Consider the following 26,232-nt stretch of genomic DNA (forward strand, 5'->3'; position numbering starts at 1 on the left):
CAGCACCATGTGATTTTCCAAGATATATAACCAGTATGCAATGCAAATACATAGAAATGCAAGTGTTTTAGTGGTAAGTATAGGAATTTACACTTGTCCAACTGGATTACACCACTAGTCTGTCTTGCAAGGGATTTGTTCTGCTCAGGGCTTGGACAAGGGATTGGCTGATGTTTCCAAGAAAAAGCACCCTGCCTTCTGCAGCCCAGCCACTGGCACTCTTAGAGGGCACCTAGCACCTGTCTGCTGCAGGGAACCAGCCCACCCTCTAAAGAATGCAGCATGATGCTGTTTAACACCCCCATCAGTTCATGGACTACCCAGCTTTTAGGGCCTCCTGCAGAAGCAGGCTGTGCAGAATGCTCTGTTTCATACACAAACACTGCTAACACCCAGAAGAAATCTGAGAATTCATTTCTTTAAATTTAATTTTTAAACAGAGTCTGACAAACTGAACTTAATACCCCTAAATTACTATTAGAAAAAAAGCCACAACCACACAAAATACTGTTTGACTGAACTTTGTACTCATGGCTCTAGGAGGCCAGAAATCAGCTGTACTGAAATGGTATTTCCAAACCTATGCTCAAGTGCACTTTAACTGACCTATTTTTGTTCTCTCCTTCCCTAGATTTCCTCTACTGTGTTTAACCTGGGCAGGTACTGCAGGCCAGAGAAGACTCAAAAATTCAAGTAAAGAGTGTACAGACATGGTAGACTACTGGAGTGGATAAATGTAATGTGAGAGTACAATGGGTGAAAGGCAAGTCTGTGAAAAGAACTGTGAGTAGGGAAAGGTTCCAGCTGGAACCCAAGTGCTGGCTCATCAGAGAGAGCTCAGGTGTCTGTGGGAAAGCAGGGCCCATGTTCAGGAGTGAAGGGGATGGAGAAAACTCATCTGAGGAGTGAGATGTGGGAGAGGCAGAGGGAAAGGGAACAGATGTATCAGGGCTCATGTAACACCCTGTGACCCTGCTGCAGCCTTCCAACAGACTCAGTTTGCTGCTGCATGTCCTGCCTGATGCTTCTGGCTGTGCAGCCCCAGGTGAGCCTGGACAGAGCCTGGGAGCTCCTCCCTGGCACACACAGCAGGGCCCTGGCTGGATGCTCCCACCCCTCCTGAGTGCTCACCTCCACTGGCCCAGCAACTGCTTCCATCTGTCCTGGCAGAGCAGACCCTTTCCTTGGCTGCTTTCCTTCCTTCCCTGGCTAGCTGTGCTCCAGAAGGGAACCTGCACCACTGGAAACAGCAGCAGCAGCAGCAAGCAGCAGCTTGAATCTAATCCTGCCATTATTTACACTGACATGATGTTGACTGTCCACTTTAGGGACTTCTCTCAGAGCTGTTTCAGGCAGGCCTAGTCTGACTCATCCTTCCCAAAGAGACAGACCTCAGCTACTCCCACACCTGTCAAGAGACTGGGTCCTACTCCAAACTCAGCTTGTCAAACTTCATGCAGGTCATTTCACCTCCTGTTTTTCAAATTCTCCATCTGCAAAAGTGGAGTAGTGACTCTGGCCTTCTCTTTAAAATGTTGCAATTGAATGCCTCATGTGGAATTTAGGCATTTCTATTACTATCAGAGCAATGTGTGGGTGCCAGATGTTTATTCAGGCCTGCCAGCATCTCTGAATAGTTGCAGTGAAATTCTTTTAAGGACTCTGGTCTGAAGCACTGTCTTTATTACAATGTGTTGACCATTTCTGGCAGCATCCACCAAATGTCAAAGGCTGTAAATTCAGGTGCTGTAAGATGTGCTGTAAGATCCTTCAGAGACAATCACTCAGCAGGAGTGGGAGACAAAGGCTGCTTTGCTATTGGAGCATCAGGATCCTGGAACAGAACTGCATTTGAAATGTGCACAACAGTTATGTCCTGTTATACCTGCAAATCCATGTGCCACTATAAGCCAGGATTTGAGCTTATCACCCCATCTGATCATATTTTATATAAATGTATCTCAAGGCCAATTGAAAAAAATATAATAAATTCTTTCTAGGCCAAATGGCTGATTTGGCACGTTAAGAAGTTGTATTTTTAATCTGGAGCTGTGAACTCTTCTATCTTAGGTCCTGAGATGATTGAGTCACTTTAGCAGAGCAGACTAAAATGTTTCATGCAGTTCCCTGAGGAAGGTGGAACACTTGCACATGCTCAGCTGAACTTCTGCATCTCTGGATGAGGTCTGTGTCAGGATATGAGGGGTCTGTCACTGCATGGAAAGTCCAATCTCACTCTGGGGAATAGAGATTGCTTTCACAAGGCAGAAGGAGTTTTCAACCAGCTGCTCAGCTGGGCTCAAGAGCAAAAAGCATCCTGCAAGGAGAGTTATGTCTGACAGTTGTCAGCTGCTTTGTTTCTGGATGTGCAGAAACCTAGGCCTGTGGAGAAAAGAAAGACCAGAGCTTTAAGTCTCACTAGGGACAACGTGCCTCTACCTCCATCCTATAAAAGCAGTAATTTTCCAATGGCAATAACCCCACCAGAGCCAGTCACCCCATCAGAAATGCTCACCTGGGTCAGAATTTCTGACTCAAACACTTGTCAGGCTGTTTCAGAATATCAGAAACTGAGATACAACCAGGGAGCTCCTATTTTGTCAAAGACTGGCTTCAGCTGTGAAGCTGCTCTGGGTTCACTCAATACATAAAGGTGCAGGGACATATTCTTCAAAGGACACAAAGCCTCCAAAAATGCAAAGGCAAAAAGAGACTTACTTGCCACAAAAGTCCTTGTGAGTGGCACGGAGGGTGAGCAGTAATTCTGGGTGTGCCTGTAGCCAGTGCTCCACCATATCTGGATGTCTGGGATCAACTTCCAGAAATACACTCCTGAAAAGGCACATTTGGGAGCAGAATTGGAGAGATGCACATGTAGGTTGCTAAACTGATAAAAATTAAGATCTTTCTTTCTGTATGATTCTGACCAGTGCAGGAAATGAAAAGGTCAGTAAACACAGTGCAGTCCAACAACCCCAAACCAGATCATAGCTGTCCACATAAGATGCAGATCCCAGCTGCCTCCTTGAGGGGAGAAAGTGTTGATCCTGGGGGGAATTCTCATGGTACTCTATTGAGCAGTTAAAGCCTTGAATCAAGATGTAATGAGCCCTTCTGAAGCTCACCCAGAGAAACCACCAGACATGTGCTTCTGAAACCCCCCAAGATTGAAAGGCAGAAGGCAGTTTTAATGCTGCAGGAGCACTGAGCACCAGCCTGGCAGCCTGAAGTCCCTCTGTGTATAAGCAGCAAGAGACATGAAGTCAGAACACACATTCTTCCACAGTAAATGTCTCCATAAATCAGTTATGAAAACAACACCAGCATTCAGACCTACACAGAACTGACCAAATAACCTCAGTTAGGGCACCAGGACCAGGCCTGGGCACTGCAGGGCAATTTCCATCTCTGCCAGACTTTATGACACTGGCTCATTCCCCATGTTCCCTCCTGTGACAAAGCAGAACCACCCCAGCTCACAGGCACAGGGATGGAGCTGGTTATAGCCTGGGACACAGCAAGAGACACTTTTAGCAGGCTAAGGACACAAGCCAAACCCCATCAAATGCTCTCCTGAGAACTCTTAAAGCATCCCACACTGAATACTCCCAACAAATTCACCAGGCTAACTACAAGCTGGGTGTGGATCTCATTTCTGACCTTAAAAAACTTCCACTCCTCAATGAGGGCTTGACCTTATTAAACAAGCAAAAAGAGAAGGAAAAGAAATAGTCTTAAGAAACAACCCCACAGTACCAGTCTCTAATGCTGGGAAATTCTGAGGAGCATCTTCTGCTCTTGTGGTCATGCAAAGCATGAGGAATGAATTCTGCATGCACTATGCCTCTCAATATTCCCATTCTTCTCCTCAAAACAGCAGATTTTCAATGACCTCTCTTATGGTGGCCAAATGTCAGGAATATTCAATGGGATGTGTGAATGCCCTGGCACATGAACAGTACACCCAGACTTTTGGGTATCAGCATGTTGATCTTCAAAATGGATCCCACATAACAGAGAATAGGAACAATCAGTCTTGAATATTAATCAGGGAGAAATTTAACATTTAAGAAACTATCCCTAACTGATCTTCATTTTCCTGGGATATTCAGCATTCTGTACTGGTACAACAAAGAATTTTCCCCTAATGAAAGGGTGTGAGGGAAGTGGGGATCTATATCCACCCTCAAAGAGATCTCCATTGCTTCTCCTTCCATCAGGTACTCACCCCAGAAAGCTCCCCTGCTTTCTGCACTCTCTTTCTTGGCTGCTCTCTTCCATGTTCTTTTTGTTGCTGCTTTCACCTTCAAAGATCCTCACTTCACTAATGACCAGGAAATGCCACCAACAGCCAAGGAAAGGGCTCACACCCCTTGATTAACAATTTCAAGCTAATTTTGCTTACACACATGACATTTGAAAAACTATTATTAACTGGGGAAATGAGGGGACAATTGGCAACTATTTTCCCTCTGTTTTGTTTTCATACAGGAAGTACAGAATTTACAGAAGTGGATGGATAAAAGACATGAAATTCAAAAGATGGTAGTGCTTACCCAGAAACCTTGAGAAGAGAAGGAGCCAAAGCCAGAATTGTTTTGATGACTCTCATGCCATCATCTCCCCCATCAAGGGCATCAAGGTCCTCATAGCTGGAGTGTGGGAAGGAAAAGACATTTGACAGCAATTCCTGCATCACCCCACAAAGAAAGGTGCACCTGCCAAACCTGAACTGCAGCACTACCAGAGCAGGGGATGGCACTCACCCACTTCTGTGGGAAATACAGGGAGGGAGAAGGCAGCTACCACTGGGCTGAGAAACCCCACATTCAGCACAAGGAGAAAACGTCCCCTGAAGTATTTCTGAAAATTAGGAGCCAACTGTAGCTGGGGTCTCACAATTCCAACACATTGGAATTGTGTTCTCCCTAAGCTGGCCAGAGAGCAAGGGTGTTGTACAGCAAAGGCTTGATTGATCCATGCCAAACAGCAGCTCAGGCTGTGGCTGGCCCAGCAGAGCCAGCTGGGATGCAGAAAGTTCAGCTGCCAGAACCTGCTCTGGTGAACATCTTGGACAGAGGTGGGGGCAGGACCTTCTTCTCACATGCATGACAATCAGTTTTGGACTGGGAACTTGCTAATTTCAAACTGTGTACTTTTTCTATTTTAACAAATATTCCATGTTGCTTCAGGCATGTAAGCAGTGTCAAAGCAAGCCTGTGTTATTATATCCCAAATAAACACACCTATATTTTCCACGTGTACATTACGTTTGCATGTTTTGTGTGCAACTGTGTGTAGTACAGGAAGCAGACAGAAAACTTTGCTTCAAAGAACAGGAGAGGAAAAATGTCTTTGTTTGATTACCAGAGGATTTCTGCATCCAAGGAAGCCATGTCTTCATGGAAAACATATGGGGGGTTACTGACTATGACATCTATGGGGCCCCAGAGCAACAGCTGTTTGGCAGAACCTAGAAAAGAAAAAGAATCAAAAGCAGGTCTCAACCACAGCATCTTCCCTATAAGCTCAGTGTCAAGATCCTCCCCAAGAAACTGTCTCCAGGCATGTGTAAATGTGTTTGACTTTGCTTTGTGATCATAAAACTTTATCATATTTCTTTCTGCAATAGTGTGCCTTGCTCCCTGTCCCAGGAATGCAAGAGTGATACAAAGGAAAGCACAGATGAAGTATCATTTTTTCATATTAAGAGCCTGCTTAAAAACACATGTTAAAAAGCACAGAGCTTGATGCCCTGGAACTCTGTGCCCAACCGGATCTAAAGCAACAATCAGAACTCAGAGAGCCCACAAAGGCCTAAGTGGGAGCTTAGACTGGCTGTCCAGGTGAACATCCCTCCTCTTACAGAGCTGCAGCAGGACCTCCAAGGAGCTGCAGAGCCAGGGCCCTCAGCAAAAACAGCAATGGGCTGCTCTTCTGCAGCCCAGGAGAGCTCCCTACACTCCTGCTCTGTCTGACACAGGCCAGCCCTGAATCAGAGCTCATGGAACCATGTGAGTGTGGCACTGTCCTTGGGCAGCCTCTTGGCACAGGGCTTTCAGCTCTAAGAGGCAGCAGTGTCAAAAACAAGTGCACAAAGGTGTGCTAATGTACCCACAGTGCTGCAGCTCCACAGCTGCTGACAAACAGCCAAGCACTATTGACCTAACTGGACAGGCCCTCCCAAATGCTAGTTTTAACTGGTTTCAGCTGGTTTTGGGGAAGAAAACATCCTTTCCTGGTTCAACTAACCTAATTTCAGGTGAATATGGTTGGGCATTTAATCTAAGCTAAATATATGGGCTCCCTCTACCATCAATGGAGAGACAGGCATGCACTTGTTTATCTAAAGCCTCTATGGCAGCATGGAATGAATTGCACTCTTTATATATTTGCCTCTCCCCAGCAACAGTAAAGAGCACCTGGACTCCAGCTCAGATACAACCTTGGGACACCTAAACCCAGGAACAATTCACTTTCTGATACCATTAGGGACTTTGTCAGCTGATCATCTGCCCTGGAAATCTCTGCAGGGAAAAGCTTCACTGGCTCACTTCTTGCTGACCTTTTTCTCTATTAACTTCAACACTCTTCTGCTGCCTGCATCCCAGAATGATCTTTTGGCTGTCTCTCATGCCTCCCTCCACCCATCAAAGACAAAAAGGGGAAACAACAAAGAAAAGAGTTACTGTGTGAAACATCTTGGTGGATGATGTGAATCCTTTCTTGGAGCTGCAACCTGTAACATTCCAGATGCAAGATGCAACAACAGAAAGAAGAAAGATTATTAGGAGGTGTATTTGTGTTCATGAGCAATACATTCTACAAACAGATCATTAAATATTGCACCTCTTATCTGATAACATGCATTCACAGCTGCCAAGATCTTCCCAGCATACTCTCTCCTCCCACCACAGTGGCCTCACACCCAAGTTCTACTCCCTTTGCTGAGGGCATCAGGAAAGGGAGGGATTCCTGCACTGTGTGCCATGTGCCCAGATGGATCTGGCACTGGGATTGATCCAGTAAGACTCATCTAAGCATCCAGAGAACACAGCTGGGATAAGGGAGCTCTGAAAAGCAGGCAGGACCTAAGCTGGGTTCAGTCAAGCAGTAACACAGCTTATCCTGCTAGCTTCTCTCCCAAGAGCTACAGGGCACCATGCCAGGGACAAGATCACAAAGGCACAATGAAAATATCCATGGAGAAATATTTAGCTCTCTGACGTGGCATAATACTCCCTCATCCACTCTTGAGCCAACAAGCAATGTTAATAAGCAAGACAATTTCCCCCTGAGGCCAGAGTTATAGTTTATCAAGGAGACAAAGATCTGGCCAGCTTTTATTATATCTATGAAAAATTGCAACAGAATTTGGTTTGACACTGGCACATTAGGAAGAAACCTCTGCTCCCCATTCTCTGTAACTGGGCTAGGAGGCAAAGGGTAACAGTGAGGTGACCAGTTTGGGAAGAGCTTGTTCCTACTCAGCTCTTCAGACTCACACACAAGCTGGGACTTGCAAGAAGTGAAGAAATGCAGCCCAGTGCAGCCAGCACCAGAAGTAGCCCCTCCAATGCTGGCAGCAGCTTGGGAAAAGAGGGGTATGTGGGTCTGTGGACAGAAATCCCAGTTAAAGAGCACCTTTTGAGACTCACAGCTGTACTGGACTCCATGAGAAATAGCAACAGGAACTTTTTCTGAGGTGGTTCTAATGAATGGCTAGGGCCCAGTAGTCACTGAGGATGTGAATGCAATCTGGAGCTCATTTGACAAAGCCTACAGAGACTCAGAAGCATACTGGGATTCCAGCTCTGGGGTTCCCTGTGCTAGTGACAGTCCAGAACAATCTGACAGAAGAACCAGCTGAGGAAATGGAGCTCTAGGAAGGACAGGGACAACCTGACAGACATCTCTCTGACTTCAGCACAATGTGATTGAGCCAGCAGCTCTGAACATCCATCCTGCCACAGCACAGGTGCCTGAACTGCATGGGATCCAGCAGCACCATTCCCACCAAACCAAGACTGCAGGGAGGATGCTGAGGGACACCGGGCAGCACGTCAGAGGAAAAGTGCTACTTGATTGTGCAAGCATTTCTGGAGGAGCAAGGACAGAAACAAGCACAACAATAATGGTTCAGGGAGCCAGAGAAAGAAAGGCTCAGGATACACTTGTCCTTAACCTCCTAAGTGACATAAACATTCCTACTTCAGTCCTGAGCTTCCTGAGTTCACAGACAGGGATAAGAATAGCTACCAAAAACACTCTGAAAAACCTTGACAAACAGCATGGAGTACCACTGCTTTATTTAGGCTGCTGTCTTTGCAAAGCATGTTCACAAGCCAAAGAAATACACTCTGGTAAACATAAGCTTTTTTTTTTTCCTGAATTGTTACAAACTTAGGAGCTCAACAACTAAATGGTCTCTGGTTTCCAGTGGTGATAAACATGAAAGACATGTACAAGTATTGACAACTCTTGGTCTTTCTCAAGCAACAATTAACAAAAAAATTAGTAATATGTGGTCTTGTACCTATATGCATTCTCCCTGGTGAGATCCACAGCAGCCTCCTCTTTGTCCATGGCTATGACTCTGCTCTGGAACAGAAAAAAACAACAAATCCACCAAGCAGGTGTTATAACATCAAGATTCCTGAGCAGACATGCTCTGCCAAACATGCAAGATCAAAACTGACAAGAGACTGCTCACTCTTGGCTCCTGAGGAATGCATGCAGGGCATAGCTGGGATCACAGTGATGTGTGTAAAGCACTAAGGAGACTGAAGCTCTCTGCAGCACAGCCAGCAGCCCACCAGAACAGACAACAACAGAGCCCCAGTGACTCAGCTCACTGACCCCTCACTGCTCCTGGCAGGGTGAGACTCAGCACTAGGGCTAGTCTGGGCTAGGCACAGACTGCTGGAAGGTCATGTTGGTGGATTTATCCTTCCTAGCACAGACAGGATCCCTCCTGACACTAGCACAACCACTTGGACACAGATTCTGGCATTTTCCATCTGTTATGCAGACACCTTTTACCCAGTTACTCCATGCAGTCCTTAGACAGATTCACTGCCTGTACTGACTGCATGTACTTGACAGTGTGTCAGGTATTTGAAAGTTCTCCAGCATAATGGTAAGAGACAAGGCTCCACAAAGAGAGATTTGTTTGACCTTCAAGTCCACCTTGGGAAAACCACAGACAAGGCCTAACTTGGTTTGGCTATGCCTAATGTTTTTTTAAGCACAGATGTTGGTAGGATTTACACAGAGGACACATGCTTGAAGAAACTGCTTGGCATTTGGAGATGATGGTGTGATTTGCCATCACTCCTAAGGGGATTAATTTCATGGTCCCAGGCCAGCACCCACACACATGAAGCTCACCCTTAAGGTGAAGGACACAGCTGAGACCATAAATGAGAAACTGCTGCTGTTTTCTCAGTACCTTAGTGCCAAATTCTGCCTCAAACACTAAGGAGATTACCCAGAGTGTAACTCCACTAAGCTGTCAGTGTGGCTACCACTAATTCTAATCAGTCAAGGCTCCTTATTTCTCTGGGTACAGCAGTTTGGGCTGGGAAAGGACTGTCATGAAGAGTTACAGAGACAGACTGACACAGCTCTTTAAATTAACAAGCAAGGAAAAGAGCATGAAGCTCCTCTCCCAGCTCAGAAAATCAGAGCAATTATACTCTGAAGTCATGAAGCTCAAATATTAACCTTCTCAGGTCACTGGGAGGAGGAACACCCCTTCCATTAGAGGCATCAACCTCTAATTCTTACACAGCCAGGCTTATATTTCTACAAGAGGAGGGGCTGGCCACAGCAATTCTCATTCTTGAGAAGGAACTGGCTGGTCTGCAGTTCTGAGGAGAGGGGAATATTTTTCCCTTGACCACAGGCAATGAGATCTTGGATTCCTTTCTCATTTTCTTGACCAAGAGTATCTCCATAAACCTGTTACACACCACAAGAATCAGGACAAGAAGGGTTTTGGTCACCCAGATCTCAGTCCCCTCCTGCTTTTTTGACTCTGTTCAGAAGCTGTGGGTTGTTACTAGGGAACAGAAGACTACAAAAATGTGGTTTGGCAGGTGTGGCAGTGAGATTTGCTTGTCTTTTTGATCCCAAGTACTGACACTGCTATGGTAATCCCTTTCCTGTATCATTTAGTCTTCAGCTTCCTACAGACCAGATCTTTTGATTCACAGCAATGTGGTTTATAGAGATGACTGCCCCATAAATTCAACAAATAGAGTGTGTGCCCATGTCTCAGTCCTCCTGTCCTCAGTCCAGGTTAGTATCTTAAACCAACACCCACCAGTGCTTCAAGGTAAGGTGATTATTAGTGAGCTACAGCAGCTCAAGAATGAGCACATTCACTTCTTTCATTCTGATTATGCCTTTGCTATTCCTGCAGACAGATGGGGAGAGGGAGCAATTCCCAAATATCCCTCCTCTACCTGCTAGGAACTTACTGAGCCTGTCAGAGACCTGAGCTGCCAAAGTTCCTTCAGAGAAGTTTGTGACATCTCAGTGAAGATGAGCAGAGTGGGACTGTCCTCTAACACAGCCATCTATTGCACCAGGAGCACTGAAGGGAGCTCACCTGTGGCAGTTTACAGAGCAGACTCAGAGCAATTGCTCCAGACCCACAGCCAATTTCCAGGATCACAGGATGAGGAACAGGAACTGGGAAACAGAGGGCTGAATTCTCACATTTCTGAAATTCTTCTTCCACAACTAAAGAGACAAGGTCCTAAGAAAACAAACAAACAAAATTACTAAGGGAGCTGTTTTGACTCACACCTTTGTGATCTGAAGACTGCAGTTTAAATTTCTTGACTCTGTACCCAATGTATTTTTGTTGCTAATTTTAAAAACACAGATGGAAGTAATGGAACTGACATGCCAGAAGTCACTTCAGCTCCATCTGCTCCACAGGGTGCTTTGATTAGTGACCAAATCCTCAGGATACAATCTCCCACAGATCCTCTGAAATCTTCTACCACTGTTGGGAAAAACAATAACCAGACAGCTGGAGCACATTATCTTCTGCAACACCATTTACTCCAAATTTTTGGCTTTCAGAATTTGTAAGTTTCAAAACCCAAGATTTCTACACAGTCTCAGTACAGTAGGTGACCAGGAGGCAGTTACACAGCTCCTGATAGTATCTGAACCAATCCAACCTGCAGATGAAAAGTCAAGGCAATGAGTTACTAAATGATCCAAATGAGCAGCTCCCTGCATGGATTTCAGATTGTGGAATCCTACTACATTTTGTTGCTATAAAATCACATGGAAAAGATTTTTATCCATGCTCCTGGATCTGTATGCAGTTCTGCCATGTCTGCCTCCTCCCTCACATCAATCTTTTCTTTTTTAAATCCCTTTGCAATGTTATATAAAATCCTATACAGCAGGAGAGGTCTCAAAGATTTCTACGGTTTGTGAAAATGAGATAAAAGAGAAAGCACACATGTAGCTCCCTCTGACTGCAGCATGAACTTCCTTTGTTATTCACTAGAGAAAACTGTAAGATGGAAACCTCATGAACCCTCTGAGTGCATCAACAGCTCAGCAGTGCCCTCAGCTCCCTCCCATCCTTGTGCTTCCAGGGCACAACAGCACACACAGGCCTTCTGCCCTAGGTGTTCCCTAGGATTCTCTACTTGAGAGGGCTGCTCTTGGATCTCTCCTGTAAATCCAGAAAGTTTAACAACATTTACAAAAAATATCTGGCATAAGCTGGAATATTTAAAAGGAACAAGTCCTGGCAGGCAGGTCAGCTTCTCTGTTACTTTACAATGGCTTTTGTCAGGAGCCTGAACTGGACAGGCTTGTGCATAAAGGCAGAACCTCTCCTTGATCTCTCATCCTTACTGGGGTGCAGCATAAGAGATGCCTTGTGCAAAGCTGCAGTACCTCTGAAGAGATTCACAGCTGTTGGCCATCCTTCATGACAGACCACTCCATGTGTGCAGTAAGTGGGAAGGGAGATGCAAACAGGTACAAAAAGGAAGCATTCACCTAGATGAGCTTTGATGAACCATCTCTGGAGCAGTTTGGGGACTGATATCTAAATATTCTCAGCCAGGGATGAGGAGCCACATCAAAATTGCCCTGCCCTGGTCACCATGTCATTACTGGCATTGCCCTCATATGGGAGGTTTTCTAACAGCCTCCAAAATCCCAAATTCCTCACTGCTGCTCTGGGATTCCCTTCCTAGACAATTATGGATGTAAACAGTCTCACAGGCTCCCAACCTGGAGGAAACTATTTCAGGACTCAGACAGCAAAAGGGAAAAATAAACACCTGATCTCTCCACTTCTGTGAGAAGAGGCTTTGGCCATTCAAACAGCTCCAGATGAATCAGCCTGAAGAGACTCGGGCCCTGCAGCCAGCCAGAGACTGCAGCCACAGCTTCCTTTGGCAAAGCAGGTGGGGTGCTGAGGATTCCAAGACCACAGAAGAAAAGGCACACAAAAAATTCTGCTTGGCTATTAAATCACTTCTTTAAATACCAGCCATTTCTGGACACTTACAAACATTTCCTGGAAATCTCCACAGTAACTCAGAACCATCTGTTCCCAGAGTAGCACAAGTTACTGATTACAAATGTCCAAATATGACTTCCATACACTGGAACTATTCTAACCATTTATTAACTTCCTTAAGGTTTCTCATTAGTAATTTCAAGCTTGATGGGTTTGAATGGAATGCCTACTTTACACATTCCACAGTGAAAGCATTTTAGTGTGCTTGCCAAAGCTCCCATTTAAACATGACTGATTTCAGGTTTTACCACATAAAATACAAATAAAATGGGACATTGATATTACTTAGGCTTTGAGTCCTGCTTTCTGACTGCCTTCCCTCATTGTCTTGGTTATTTAATTTCAATTCTTACTGAGGCAAAGGCTGGTTTTCTCATAATACACATTTACCATAATAGTGCAAAAGTAAAAGACATAAAAAATAATGGGACAACCTAAAGGAATGGCATCATTTTCCAGACGTTAGTACCTCACTACAATAAAAGGCTGAATAATTATTTTCAACCTGATTGACCAGCAAAGAAGAAGATGTATTCTAATTGGCAATCAGGAAAATCCAGCAATCATGACACAGAGTATGTCCAGTCATCCCACTCCCATTGCCACTAGGTTTCAGGAATGATTAAATTACCAAAAATTGCTTTGAAACTGTATTTGTCAGATTCTTCTCAGTATTTTTCACCTTCTAGCAAATGATCCAGCCAAAATCTGTACTTCTCCAATCACATCATCACCTCCAAAATATCACCACTGGAAATTGATAAATTACAGCACTTTGCAGAACACAGCAGAGCCCCTTTCAAATCTCATCTTGGAGATGAAGTATCTCTGGCTGAGTATTACAGTGTTCATACAAAGACTACAAAGTAGACAAGTCAGACATTCCCAGCCTTTGCACAAGAATCCTACTGGAACCACAGCGAGGGAAAAGCAACAAAGAGGCTGATGCTGCTTAAAAGAGGTGCCTGGGACTGGCACAGAGAAACTGAGACTGGGACAACTGCAACTGGCCAAAGGCTGGGGTCTTTACTGGGTAGGATACCCCATGTCTTCTCAGACTGAACAGATTCAGAGCACAAACTAATGCTAATGTAATGCCAACATTATCAAAAGCCATTTTAACTATCAGTTTGATCACCAGCTTTGAAGGCTGAGATATGAAGTTACAGAAATTCCAGTGGGAAATAAAAGAAAACACTTTGTGACCCAATTCCATATTTGCTCACAGCATGCCAATCACTGGGTAGAATGAACTCTCAATTGTGGAGTTATTAACATTCAAATTATTGCTTACAGTGTGAGTCATTATTGTCAGTTACAACCCAACCCACAACAAAAAAAATTCTGCTAACCAGTACTACAGGTACTGCAGAACTACTTTCATCCTGGAGCCTGGTATCAGACACGTGGGTATCAGTGTGATAATTGTGTCAGAATGGGGAAATGGAACATTTTAAAGAATTTTTCTCCTCTAGTCTTTGCAAGAAGCTCCTTCCTGCAGCATAGTCAATTCTGGAAGGAGTGAAGGGACTGAATGGCAAACAGACAGAACCAGAAAACCTAAAATCCTCTGCCTGCTTTTGCTAGCAATGGCAGCAAGGTGAAAGGGAAGGAAGGTCCCCAACATGGTTTGGGCAGCCCCATGATGGAGCTGGTGACACCTGCATGCAGGGACAGACTGCACATTTCATTCCATAATAGGTGGGCAGAGGTGTTGAAACAGCCAGGAGGAAGAGACAGAAGTCACATGGAAAAGTGGATTCAGTAGCCTCTTGAAGTTTCTCCTTGAAGGAAATCTTATGTATGGCCATAAACTAAAACACAAGAAGTTTCAGCTCAACATGAGGAAAAACTTCTTTACATTGATGGTGACAGAGCACTGGAACAGCTGCCCAGAGAAGACAAAGTGTCCCCCTTGGAGATGTTCCAACCCCACCTGCAGCAGGTGACCCTGCCTTGACAGGGGGATTGGACTGGATGATCTGCAGAGGTTCCTTCCAACCTCAATTGTTCTGTCATTCTGTGATTACCCTGTGCTTACATGTACAGGGGACACAAATATTTGCTTCTCATGCTACCTAACTTCTAGCACTCAAGAGGCTCTCAAGTTTTTGTCTCTTAGCCAAACCACTCACAGGCTGTTCTCACCTTGTGGTTCCAGGAAATCTTGCTTGACTGCCAGATTCACCCTAAGTTCACACTGTCCTTTATATGGGTTCCACCCCCCACCTTCTCCTTGAGTGCAACAAATGCAAAACTTTTTGAACACCTCCAGCTTCCCCTGAGCCTCTGCCTCACCCTTCCACCACAAGTGTGGTTCCCCAAGGCCCCCCAGCACCCTCTCTGCTCTCACAAGCTCTTGATGTCACCTCTGCCCTGCGGCCAGGGCTATGGTTCACTGCATTTCTTGGAACTGCAGCTGCACAAAGCAGTGAGAGGCCAGGGGCTGCCAGCACCCAAAGCACAGAGGCTGCACAGCTGCAGCCCAGGCAGAACCAGCACAGGCTCAGCTGGGTTCCAGCCCCGAGACAGTCGGGAGGAGGCAGCAGAGATTCCTGGGCTCAAGGCTGGCTGCAGAGCTGAGGGGATCCTCTGCTACAGCCCAGCACCTGGGAAGGCCCTATCATATGTTTCTGTCATCAAAAAGGACAAACTAACTAAATAAAACAAGAGAAAGTGAGGAATGGGAAAGGCAAGGGTGGAAGTCACAAACTGCTACTGCATTCCCTACAGGCACCCTTTTTCCATGCCCCAGGGGAAAGCAGGGAAGACAAAGTTCCAGGGGTAAGAGCCAGGGTGGCAGGAGACTCTAAATTCCCAGGTCACTAAACTAAAGAAGGAAAGCAAAAAAACCCAGGAAAACCCCGATAACCAATAACCTTCTCTCTGCTCTCACTCACTTCCTGGGAATGTTTCATTTATCTGTGTGCTTTCCAGAAACTTCTATTCTCAGAATCCAGGACTTTCCATAGAACCTGATCTGATATTAACCCAATCACCTCTCCCATCTTGTTTGCTCACTTGGCTCCCAATCAGCTCATGACAAACACCAGGAATCCAAGCTGGAAACCCAACTCCATGGCAATAGCACTAGAAAATCCCTGCCAGTATCCTACTTCCAAAACCAAGCCATCAAGCCAGCCACTGCTTCATGGGCAGGCAGGGCTTTTGTCCTGGCCTCTTCTGCCGGGCACTGTAGTAGGAAAGAGAAAAATCACAGAATATTCTGAGCTGGAAGGGACCTATGTGGATCACTGAGTCCAGCTCTGAAGCGATTGGCCCATAGGGAATCAAACCCCTGGAAGTCCCACTATAAAGGGATGGGAATGAAAGCACCTGAGTAACTCCAGAGGAGCCACTGATCCTGAGACAAAGGGTGGCTTTAGGCATTGGCAATGACACACAAGCATGTCAAAGCACACCCAGTACTGAGGAAGGGGTTTGGCTTTGGTCACACAGCAGCTGCTCCTGATGTCAGGGCACATGCCACGTGCTGCTTCATCTGTTGGAGCTGAGGCTGTGACAGCACCCAGGAATGACTTTACCAACAGGCAGCAGCCTGTCTGTGCTCGTGCCCAAGAGAAATTGCCACAGCTGTCACATCTAAATTTAGCCATGCTTGAGGGGCAAGAGTGGATCCAATTGCTGTACAGTGGCCATACCTCAGGTGTCCAGCACAGAGCTCTAGCCAGCCACACCTCTCCAGATGAAAGGTATTTGCTTTCTCTGCAGATACAGGTATTGACCACTGCCAGACACAGTATCTGGACAGATTCACTAGTCCAGCTTGCTAATCCCTAGCTCTGGTTACTTGGATGTTTGAAAAGAGCTTGGGGGAGGAAAAGGATTTTCCCCCCCTCATGAGGGAATCTCCTTCAGTCCCATCTGTCACAGCCATTTTAATGCTTGTTTTTCTCCAGTTCTAGTCCTACGTCCTGCTTTCACTGCTGATGAGCTACAGGACTTAGTGGAAATGCATGGGAACAGGAGGCTCTTTCAATCACAACAGGGAGATTAAAATCCCCCAAAAATACAGGCATTAACAACAGAGAGATCTGTGAGAACATATTAGAAAAGTCTATATAAGTTAACCTGGGGGACAGGTTTGTGCATGACTTAAAACAGAACAGCTGCTGCTTTCCTTGCCTTCAGCACAAATTTTAGCTTTAAATTTCCATTTTTTGTCTCTCCTGAAAATCACCAGCTTGGAAGAAATTCTCTGCACTAACAGAGTCTTGTTTTCTTGCATAGGAAGCCAGCAGAAACTACCACCACAGTTCATCTTGGCCAGTCAGCCAGGAACAACCCTGTTTCTTCCATCATTTCCTTTTGAACAAGAAGAAATCTGTCCGGGGAAAACATTCTGTCCTGATTTTCAAGTGGCCAGCAATAGACTCTTGCTATGCCGTTTCAGCATTTAATTACACTCTCTGCTGAGATGTGCACCTTTTCTTCTGCCCTGCATTTATAGTGCTTATTATACACTTGTCTGTGAAACCAGAGAGACTTCAGTTTTCAAATTTCTGCTATCTGTTCCAGATAATTTACCCCTAAGCTTGCCTCTGATGAGCTACACAGTCTTCAACAACAAGGCAGACTTTTTCAACCTATTAATCCACACAGTGTTTTTTCTCCAAATGTAATTTTCCACTTCTTCCTCAAGCAGTCAGTAACATAACTGGACATAATAGTTCTGCAGCTATTCCACTACTGCAATACTCATTATTTAATGCTGCTACAGGCACGTGGCACTCCCCTGTCCCACATGCAAGGATCCCATGAGCCCACTGGGCAGCAAAAAGTGGGTGCTCCTGGTCAGCCAATATCCCTGAGACACTGGCAATCCCAAATCTTTCTCCAAGCCCTTCTGGCAGGACAAGTACCTCAGCCACAAGGCACAGGCTGCTCTATTTGTCTCTCTCTATATGATCCTTGTGCCTAGCTCAAAGGGCAATTCCAATTGCTCCACTCCCTTTGTGACCTCCATTGCCCACCCTCTGTGCCACAGCCCACCTGCAGAAAATATTTTTCTCCTTCAATACATGGATAAAGTGCTGTCTATCATGTGGGCAAAATCTGATCTGTGAGGCCACAACAGCAACATCTTTAGCACATTTGCTTACAGCTCTATTTTGACAGATAGCAGGTAGTTTTTATTTATTAAATAATGCTCTACTGTATTTATGTTTAATATGCCTTATACAAGTCTACACATATTTCAAGAAAGAACCTTAAACTATGTCAAGACAGGGCACTATTAGCCTTTTCACTTTCCAAACTGGGAAGCCCATTACACAGAAAGGGGATGCAGCCTTCCCTTGAAGAGACAACTGCTCAGAGGCAAAACTATGAAAAAAAGCCAATCTTCTGACTCTTGATTAATGGCTGTACTCACTAGACAGTGTGACCTTCAGACCTTTCCAAGAAGTACCCATCTGTGGTAAAGAAATTACAGAAATGAAAGGACATTTCTGCATCAAAGGCTTCCTTTCAGCACTGATTGGAACAGAAAATGTGTCACTGCTTTGACATAAAACACTGGAGAGAGAGAGGGCCCACCTTGCAATCTGTTTATTTGCATATACAGGTCAGGAAAAGAAAACTCCCTTCTCTGTGTGCTGGACCTTCTCGAAAGTTTAATGATTATGTTATCTAGAAGTTAAACTTCATGAAAAGTTTCTCTGAGCCAATCTTTAACTCAAGTATTTTCACAGAACACCCCACACAATGAATGCCATTCCACAGGCAGGTGCAAGTAAACAGCATTGACTTCAGCTTTCAAGCATGTTATCATGGGAAAGAAACAACCTATTCTGGGAAACAAACAAAGAGCTTAAAAATCACAGGTGGAAAAAGAATAGACAGCGACATAACTAAAAATTACAAATGCTGTAGTGAATTATTTAAGTGTTGTACAGTAAAAACTAAAGGTTTTCCTTTATGCTTAAATAAGCAGGCAGCACCAGAAGCAAAGAATGCACTTTTCCCACCTACAGTACAAGATTTGCTGTCGCATGATGCCAGGGAGGTCAGACATAGACAGACTCCAAAGAGGATTAAACAAATCAGTGCGAGACAGATCCATTAACAATTCCGAAGCAGGACGGCCCCAAATCCAGCTTTGGCTAAGAACACTCCTTAACTGCTGACTGTCAAGAGAAGAAGGGACCCTTCCACACCCACCTTTTCTCTTGGCATTTTGCTCCCACCATCTGCTGTAGGAGCTATCAAAAGCTGCGAGGCACGAATGATGGCCATTTATGTTTCCACTGATCAATTAAACCTGTTCAGAACCATCAGAAACGCCGGGATAAGGGATGGGAAATGGAACGGTCAGGAACTCGCAGAGCGTGAGCCTGGAGCGCCCTCTGGGGGTACGAGGCGGGCGTGCCGCGTATCCCACACCCCTCCCTGGAGGCGGCCTGGACCGAGCCAAAGCAGCATCAGAGAGCCTGCAGTCACCCGGGCAAAAAGGAATGACATATCCACGGCTGGTTGAATACCCCTCCTCTTTGTCTTATTTCTCCCAAAGCAAGAACTTCTTGCAAAAAAGCAAAATTTTGAACTTCTAAAATTTTAGAAGTTCAAAAAAATACTTGCTTTGGGACAAGGTATTTCTTCTCCATTAATAGTGAGGGAGCAGTGTTGAGAGAGGGATGCCTCAACATTACAATAATCACCTAACAAAGATAACTCATTGTGTACACCCCGTTACTTTGGTTCAAACTTCCCCAGTGCAGAAGCCTGGCTCTGGTGCCACGGGAGGAAAGGTGGGAGGATGCTGAGTTCCAAGGGCCTCCCAAACCCACCCAGCACTCACAGCAGCCAGTCCAAAGCTTTCCTCCCAGAGCTTGAACAGGACCTGCTCTTTCCCTGCTTATGGCTGCCTGTCCCCTTCCAGCCAGATTCCCATGGACCAGCAGAACAAAGCCACATGTGCTGCACAAATATTCCCGGAGGGAGCGAACAGGAGAGGGCTCAGCTACCAGAGAGAACTAAACAGATCACATGGGGGCAAATTTCACACAGGACAGAATGAAGCAGACAAGGGAGCTTCTCTCTCTGCGTGTCTCTGTCCCCAGGCCTGAAACAATGCTTGTGGTTTGGGTCATGCTGTGTTTAATTTCATGCCATTACCAAGGCCCCGGAGCAAGAGTCATAACCCTTCTGTTGCAACCAGAGAACAACACATGAGTCATAAACATGGCTCCCCTTCTCCTCAGACTCAAACCAACACACAGGAGCACCTGCAGAAGCCACACATAGAAAATTAGGAAGAAAATTTTGAAGCTGCCTGTGTATCTGCACAGTTTAGGGAGTCACATTTCCTCAGCCAAAAACAAGACACGTGGCTTGTGTGTGCAGTCACAGATAAACTTGAACCTGGGATAACAATTAACTGCTTCCTAAAGAACAAGGATTATTTACAGAAATTATCTGGTGAAAAGTTTCAGCACTACTGCTTTTAACAACACTGCAGACAAATTCTAAACAAAAGGAAAGCAACAGATGCAAAGAACTTTAACATTTCTGAAAGCAGGTACTTCCACTGCAGTTTTCAAGTCCAGTGAAGGCTGAAAAGAATTGCTCTGATGAAAAAGAACATAGACAAAGCCCAACCCAAACCCATCACACAAAGTCAGAGATCACCAGCCTTTCTTCCAGCAGAAGGAAAGGATCTGGACACCACTTTATGTACAGGTTACACACAGGACACAGCTCCTGGAAGCAGCACCAGTATACAGCCATGTCCTGCCAGGTGCTGCTCAATAGCTGGATTTTGTCCCCATGGCTCTCCTGCCACAGGAACCTCCCCAGCACATCACAAGCAAACTCTCCATTGCCCACAGAGCTCCATTCTTGAATCATTATCATAAACTTCTGGTCTTCTGCAATAAATGTGCTAAAAATGTGCCTTCATAGTAAGTTAAGTGACACAACAAATAAAGTTTTGCCAGAGACAAGTCTGGGTTAAGCTGTTTACACTCCCTTTTTGCACCAGGATATGTTAAGTGGTTTCAAACACAGCACTGCACTCCAGTTTGGGCCAGCAGAGATGCTTTTACAAAAATCAGGCATCTGGACTCAATTAACAACATTCTCAAGCATTGGCCAGCCCAGCTTCCACCCCACACAATAGGCCTTTGTTTTGAGCCTGGCACTGCATGGGGTGAAGAACCAGAGCACAGCTCCAGAGGAAGCCTCACCAGCAGATATTTTGACTTGCAGAACATACAAGTTTTCCCTGATTTCAATGCTCCCATTGCATCCATGAACTAATTGGGATTTGGAGGTTGGAAATACTCTTTTGGATCATCCAGAGCAGAAATACTGTTGACAATAACAAAGGCAACCATTGCTGGCTCCAACTGGCAAAATTATTCCTTGGAGCTCCATCTCCAAACTCAATCACTACAGAGTGATCAACCCAGAGCAGGCAGAGAGCTCCCAACTTCTCTGGACACAAGTGCCAGCACTATGACTTAGGGCCCAGCAGATTCTCCATGAGGTGCTGCTCATGCCCCACACCAAACCAAGACTCTGGTTCTAAATCTTCTTCCTCCCTGTGACTTGAGAGGATGTCTATGCTGTAGCTGTGCTGATTCCCACTAAATGCTCTGGAACCCCCTCACAGATTTCAACAGCATCTTTTCTTCAAAGGGCACAACAGAAGCTCAGGTTGTCTTTGTCCTTAAATTTCTGTTTAACTTTTGCCCATTACAACAGGCAAACAACTGAAGAAATGACTACTAGACTGAAACAGGTTTAAGCTTCTGGTACTCATAAATAGACAAAGTAAGAAGACCACTTCCTCTCCAAAAGTTAACACAGGCTCCAAAAGAAAACAAATTCTCAGAAGGTAAAAAACCCCAAACCAATCCAAAATAAAACCAAACAAAAAGCCCACCTTGCAAATCCTAAGCTTTCCTGAGGACTACTAAACAAAAAGTTTCCTTGCTAGGATGGCCCATGTGCTGAAAGTGAAACTAGGCTACTGTCAGGGCAAGTGTCACCATGTAGATCTTAAGCTCTACCATAGCAGTAGGAATGCTGGGGAACACAGAGTTCTAACTTGGTCATGTATGGCTGTCTTTTACATTCTTATGACTGACAGCCACATTTAATTCCAGCCCAGCTCAGAACTTACCTTTCAGTTTCCTGTATTTGTCCAGAAACCACCATGGAGCCATGAGACAGATGGTAGGTGCCACTTCCTACCAGCCAGCACATGGACACTCAGGCTCTCTGGATTGCATTACTGTTTTCCTACTACTGCAGGGTTCTGCTGGCAACCTCTGGACAACATTTAGATTCCTGTATGCCCTAAGCATACAGGGGATGGGACATAGCAGTAGATGTTTTGAACTTCTCAGGAGTCCTTCCTATAGGAGAACTAAGGAAAGCAAAGCCACATCCTTCCATCAATGGCAATTGATTTCTGTGTAATTAGGAGATACATCAGCTTGCAGCATCCCTTCCTCTGAGGCAGGAGGCAAAGGTTACTAGCATCAGCTCCAGATCACAAGCTCTGAACCATCCCCATTCTATAAGAAGTGGAGTGATGTGATTTCCTCATCACTGCAGCCTCACAGCATGCAGGATGCCTTCACAGCAATGCCCTGATTGTATCGTGCCATGTAACTCACACATCCAAGCCTGCCCCCACCACATTCCCCACATTCATACCTCTGTTTCAGGCCGTGGAATAAATACTGGGGGTCTCATCTTCAGGGTCAGCTCCTGGAAGTCCCACTCTCCAAGCACGTACTGCACTGGCATCCTGTGGCAGGCAAGGGGAGCGTGAGCGCTCTGGGGCTGCGCTGGGTGACTGGAGGCCTCTCATGGCACGCTGCTTTCCTCCCTGCTCACCACAACCCCTGCCCAGGGCCAGCAACTGCATCAGCAATGTGCACACTGAGGGAGCAGGGGCAGCTCCCTGCCCACAGCCCAGCTTGTCATCAAGCACTGGAACTGGGAACTACAGGTCAGTCAGCCTCACCTTGGTACTGGAGAAAGTGATGGAACAGAGAGTCCTTGAGGCTGTGTCCAAACATGCCAAGTGCAGGAAGGTGATTGAGACTGGTCAGCATGGATGCACAAAGGGGAAATCACTCCTGAATGAGCTGATAGTCACCCATGACACAATGACCAGTCTAGCACATCAAAACCATGTCTTGACTTTCCCTGGGGTTCTGACACTGTCTCCCATAACATCCTCATGTACAAGCTGATGCAGTACAGACTGGATAAATGAGGTGGGCTGGAAACTGACCGAACAGTCAGGCTTGGAATGCTGATTTCAGCAGCACAAGGCTCAACTGAAGGCTGATTCCTAGTGGAGTACTCCAAGATCAATATCCCATAACACCTTACTGGTCTGGCTGAAGGGACAGAGCCCCCTTGGCAAGCCTGCAGTGACAGAATTAATTGGGAGGAGTAGCTGACAGACCAGATGGGTGTGCAAATTTTCAGAGAGACCTCTGGAGAAATGGGCTGACAGGAATCCCATAAAAATCAGCAAGGAGTAATATGAAATCATATAAACCAGGGAGGAATAACCCCATGCACCAGTACAGGCTGGGGCCTGACCAACTGGACAGTAGCTTGCAGGTGGACAAGTTGTGCCCCTCATTTGAATCACCATGAGAGACCACCACAGCACAGCTGACATCTGAGCTGCCTCTCTCTGCTGCCATTCTCCTGGCTGCTTTTAGGCTGAAGGAAAGCCCTCCAAAGGAACAGGTACAAGAGGATGCTCCTACCTTTGGAGCCGCTTGTGGCTCAGCTGCTGGATTTGCTCCTGCTGCAGTGCTGTAAGTGGAGTGCGGAGGCTTTTGCAATCCAGACTCTGAAACTGAGGACAAAGTCACTTTAAAATCTGCCCACCTGTGCCACTGGAGGGTCCTCTCCATGGGCATCCTCCAGGGTGACACAGGATGCTGACAAACACAATTGCCTGGGACTGCTAGAAACCAGCTGGAGAGCCATCAGAAGAACTTATCTGTATGTTTAGAAACAAACCTTTACAGCTGTTCTTCTGCTACTTTTTAGGGTACACAAAACCAATTAAAATTAAGAATCACTTCATCAGGCAAGTCAGGGTGGATGTTTATGTTACACTTCAGTGTCTGCAAAAGAGATCTTTTAAGAGACCCCTGAGTGTTCTACTGGCAATAATACACTACCCCTCACCCCCTCTGCCATCTAAGGGAGGGTAAGTTGTTCTACTCCCTCTAAATCAGATAAAAAGGTAAGAGATTAAATGAAAATGAAGAAGTGAAAAGCACACACAGATCTTACTCTTTTCCTATTACTTAACTGTTTTTGCTCCCAGGACAAATGACACAATATATTGACTGGATTCTTGTGCTTCAGGGATCCCATTTGTCTCGAACACCTTCTGCCAATAGTTGACCATATCAGTGGGAGTCATGAGCCCAGGTCCTGCACTGCAGCTCTGCCTCAGAAACAACTGCTTTGCACTGAGCACAGCACCTTTACTTGGAGTCCCTCGCCCTGGCACACACTGAGCTGGGAGGCTCAACAACTTCCTGAGCAGTGGAAGGGTGAGGCATCTCATTGTGGTGAAGTTCCTGAAGTTTCTGACTTCCACACCTGTTCCTTGTTTCCACCTACTGATCTGTCAGTGCTGAGATTCACCTGCTGCTACCACAGGTCACTGGCTAAGCTCCAGCTGACCACAGTCAGTGGGTTCTCCACAGGACAGCGTTGCAACTCTTCTGGGCTAGAAAACAAGAGAAGAGCGTGAGTTCCTTGGGCTACTAAATAACAGGTTCCCCTCTGACAGAATGCAGACTGCTTGCCCTAATCCCAGCCCCCAAGCACAAAACCAACCACTCACACCGTACCAGTAACAAAAGACTACCCCCAAAACGACTCACGTGCCAGCCAACCAGCTAAGCCCTGCAACCTGCTCCTTCCCAGAGCTGCCCATCTCCAGAGGTCAGAGGCCAGGCTGTGCCCATGGCAGGGCAGAAGCGAGCTGCCCACACACAGGCACAGCTCTGCTGCCCGTCCTGGGGCCCAGAAAGTTCCTGACACACCAACCTTCAGCTCCAGTCCTTGGCTCTCCACCCCGCAGGGGGGTCACCCTGGTTTCCCTGTAGGAAGACCTTCAGTCTCTCCTAGATTATTTCTTTTATTCCTCTCTCTGTTCATAAACCACAAGTCAGAGGTTGGCAGGGATGCTCACAGAAGACCTGGACTTCATGGATCAAGGGTGTTTCACACTGTTACCATCCCCAGAGGGCAAACAAGGGGGGACAGAGCCCCCTCACAACATAATAGAGGGAAGAGAAACACTTGAAAGATGGAAAGGTCAGAAAGGGCAAACCCTGCTAGAGGGAAGTGGTCTCCTAAAGGAGAGAAGAGGCAGAGCCAGACAGAGGAGGAATAAAAACAAACAAGATGACTGCAGGAGACAAAGGAAATGAAACCTTACAAAACAGCTGCTGTATATCACACTTGGAACTATTGGAGACAAACAGAACAACAACCACATTTTCCTGCTGTGATCCATTAGAAATGAGGGCCCCTCTCTTTTCTGACTCACAGTCCCTGGGGCAACTATGGGTTTCCCTGAGCACTCATTGCCATCCCTCTATTGATGGTTGCTTTTCAACACTGTCTCAGAGAGGCCACAACCTCCTCTACTCCAATTTCTCCCCAAAATCACCACACAAACAACTACTGAGCAGCTGGCAGCTGTCCCCTAGGAATGCTGCTGCAGGGAGAGCCAGGGAGACCAACTGGGCTCCAGCCTGGCAGGCACTGGCACCACAGTCCTGCTCCTGCTGCACCGGGAAACCCTGGAGCAGTCAGGCCTCCACTGCCCTCCTTTGTAAAATCAAACACAGCCCAGGGAAGCAGCAGAAGGAATATCCTGCGGTGAAGATCTCCAGATTGTCTTACCTGCTACCTCCTGGCAAAGGGATGGATGCTCTAAGAGCCCAAGGATCTGTGCTACTCTCAGCAGAGAGACAAACAGCCTCCATGAAAACCTGCCTTTATGTAAAGTCTATCAGCTACAGTATCTATTTGTACTTCCCACTCCAAGGCCCTGTTTACTGCTACAAGATAAACACTAAAAGAATAAAACATTAACAACCATTACCGTTCTAAGGGAGGAAGAGAAGACTTTAATTGGCCACGGCTGAAACAATTTGCACAGAAACACAGAACTGCTGGGGTTAGAAGGGACCTTTGGAGATCATCCAGTCCAACTTCCCAACCAAGGAAGGTGACACAGGAACATGGCCAGGTGGGTTTAGTGTCTCTCCAGAGAGGGAGACTGCATGAGCCCCCGGAGCAGCCGATTCCAGTGCCCTGCCACCCTTAGCGTAAAGAAGTTCTTCCTAATGTTGAGGTGAAACTTCTTGTGTTTTACTTTATGGCCATTGCTCCTCATCCTGTTGCTGAGCATCACCCTCTTGACAACGTCCTTTGAATACTTATATGCATTAACGAGATCCTCTCTCACTTTTCTCTGGACTAAACAGGCCCAACTCCTGTGGTGTCTCCTCATAAGACACAACATACTTCAGACCTTTCATCTTTGTTGCCCTCTGCTGGACCCTGTCCAGTGGCTCCTTGTTTTGTTTCCCTTAATAAAGGAGATCAGCTACTTATGTAAAATCCCTGCA

The 26,232-nt window shown here is 46.0% G+C and overlaps 1 protein-coding gene across 3 annotated transcripts; it reads right to left on the reverse strand.

Moving 5' to 3' along the window:
- Window positions 1–398: 398 nt before the first annotated feature.
- On the reverse strand, window positions 399–25,071 carry HEMK1 (HemK methyltransferase 1, mitochondrial release factors N(5)-glutamine). 3 transcript variants are annotated; one of them, XM_054640194.2, is made up of 10 exons: window positions 23,889–25,071; window positions 23,332–23,423; window positions 22,256–22,349; window positions 10,616–10,765; window positions 8,537–8,601; window positions 6,690–6,739; window positions 5,368–5,473; window positions 4,557–4,652; window positions 2,719–2,832; window positions 399–2,382 (listed from the first exon to the last, which is right to left on the reverse strand). In XM_054640194.2, the coding sequence occupies exons 1-10, from the start codon at window positions 24,147–24,149 to the stop codon at window positions 2,346–2,348; spliced, it is 1,065 nt and encodes a 354-aa protein (XP_054496169.2). In that variant the 5' UTR covers window positions 24,150–25,071; the 3' UTR covers window positions 399–2,345. The 3 variants fall into 3 exon arrangements, with proteins under 3 accessions (XP_054496169.2, XP_077040793.1, XP_077040792.1); XM_077184678.1 differs by having other exon boundaries at window positions 24,230–25,066; XM_077184677.1 differs by having other exon boundaries at window positions 23,332–23,417; window positions 23,889–25,066.
- Window positions 25,072–26,232: the final 1,161 nt, after the last annotated feature.

This window comes from Agelaius phoeniceus, chromosome 11 (assembly GCF_051311805.1).
Source record: "Agelaius phoeniceus isolate bAgePho1 chromosome 11, bAgePho1.hap1, whole genome shotgun sequence".
Taxonomy (NCBI): domain Eukaryota; kingdom Metazoa; phylum Chordata; class Aves; order Passeriformes; family Icteridae; genus Agelaius; species Agelaius phoeniceus.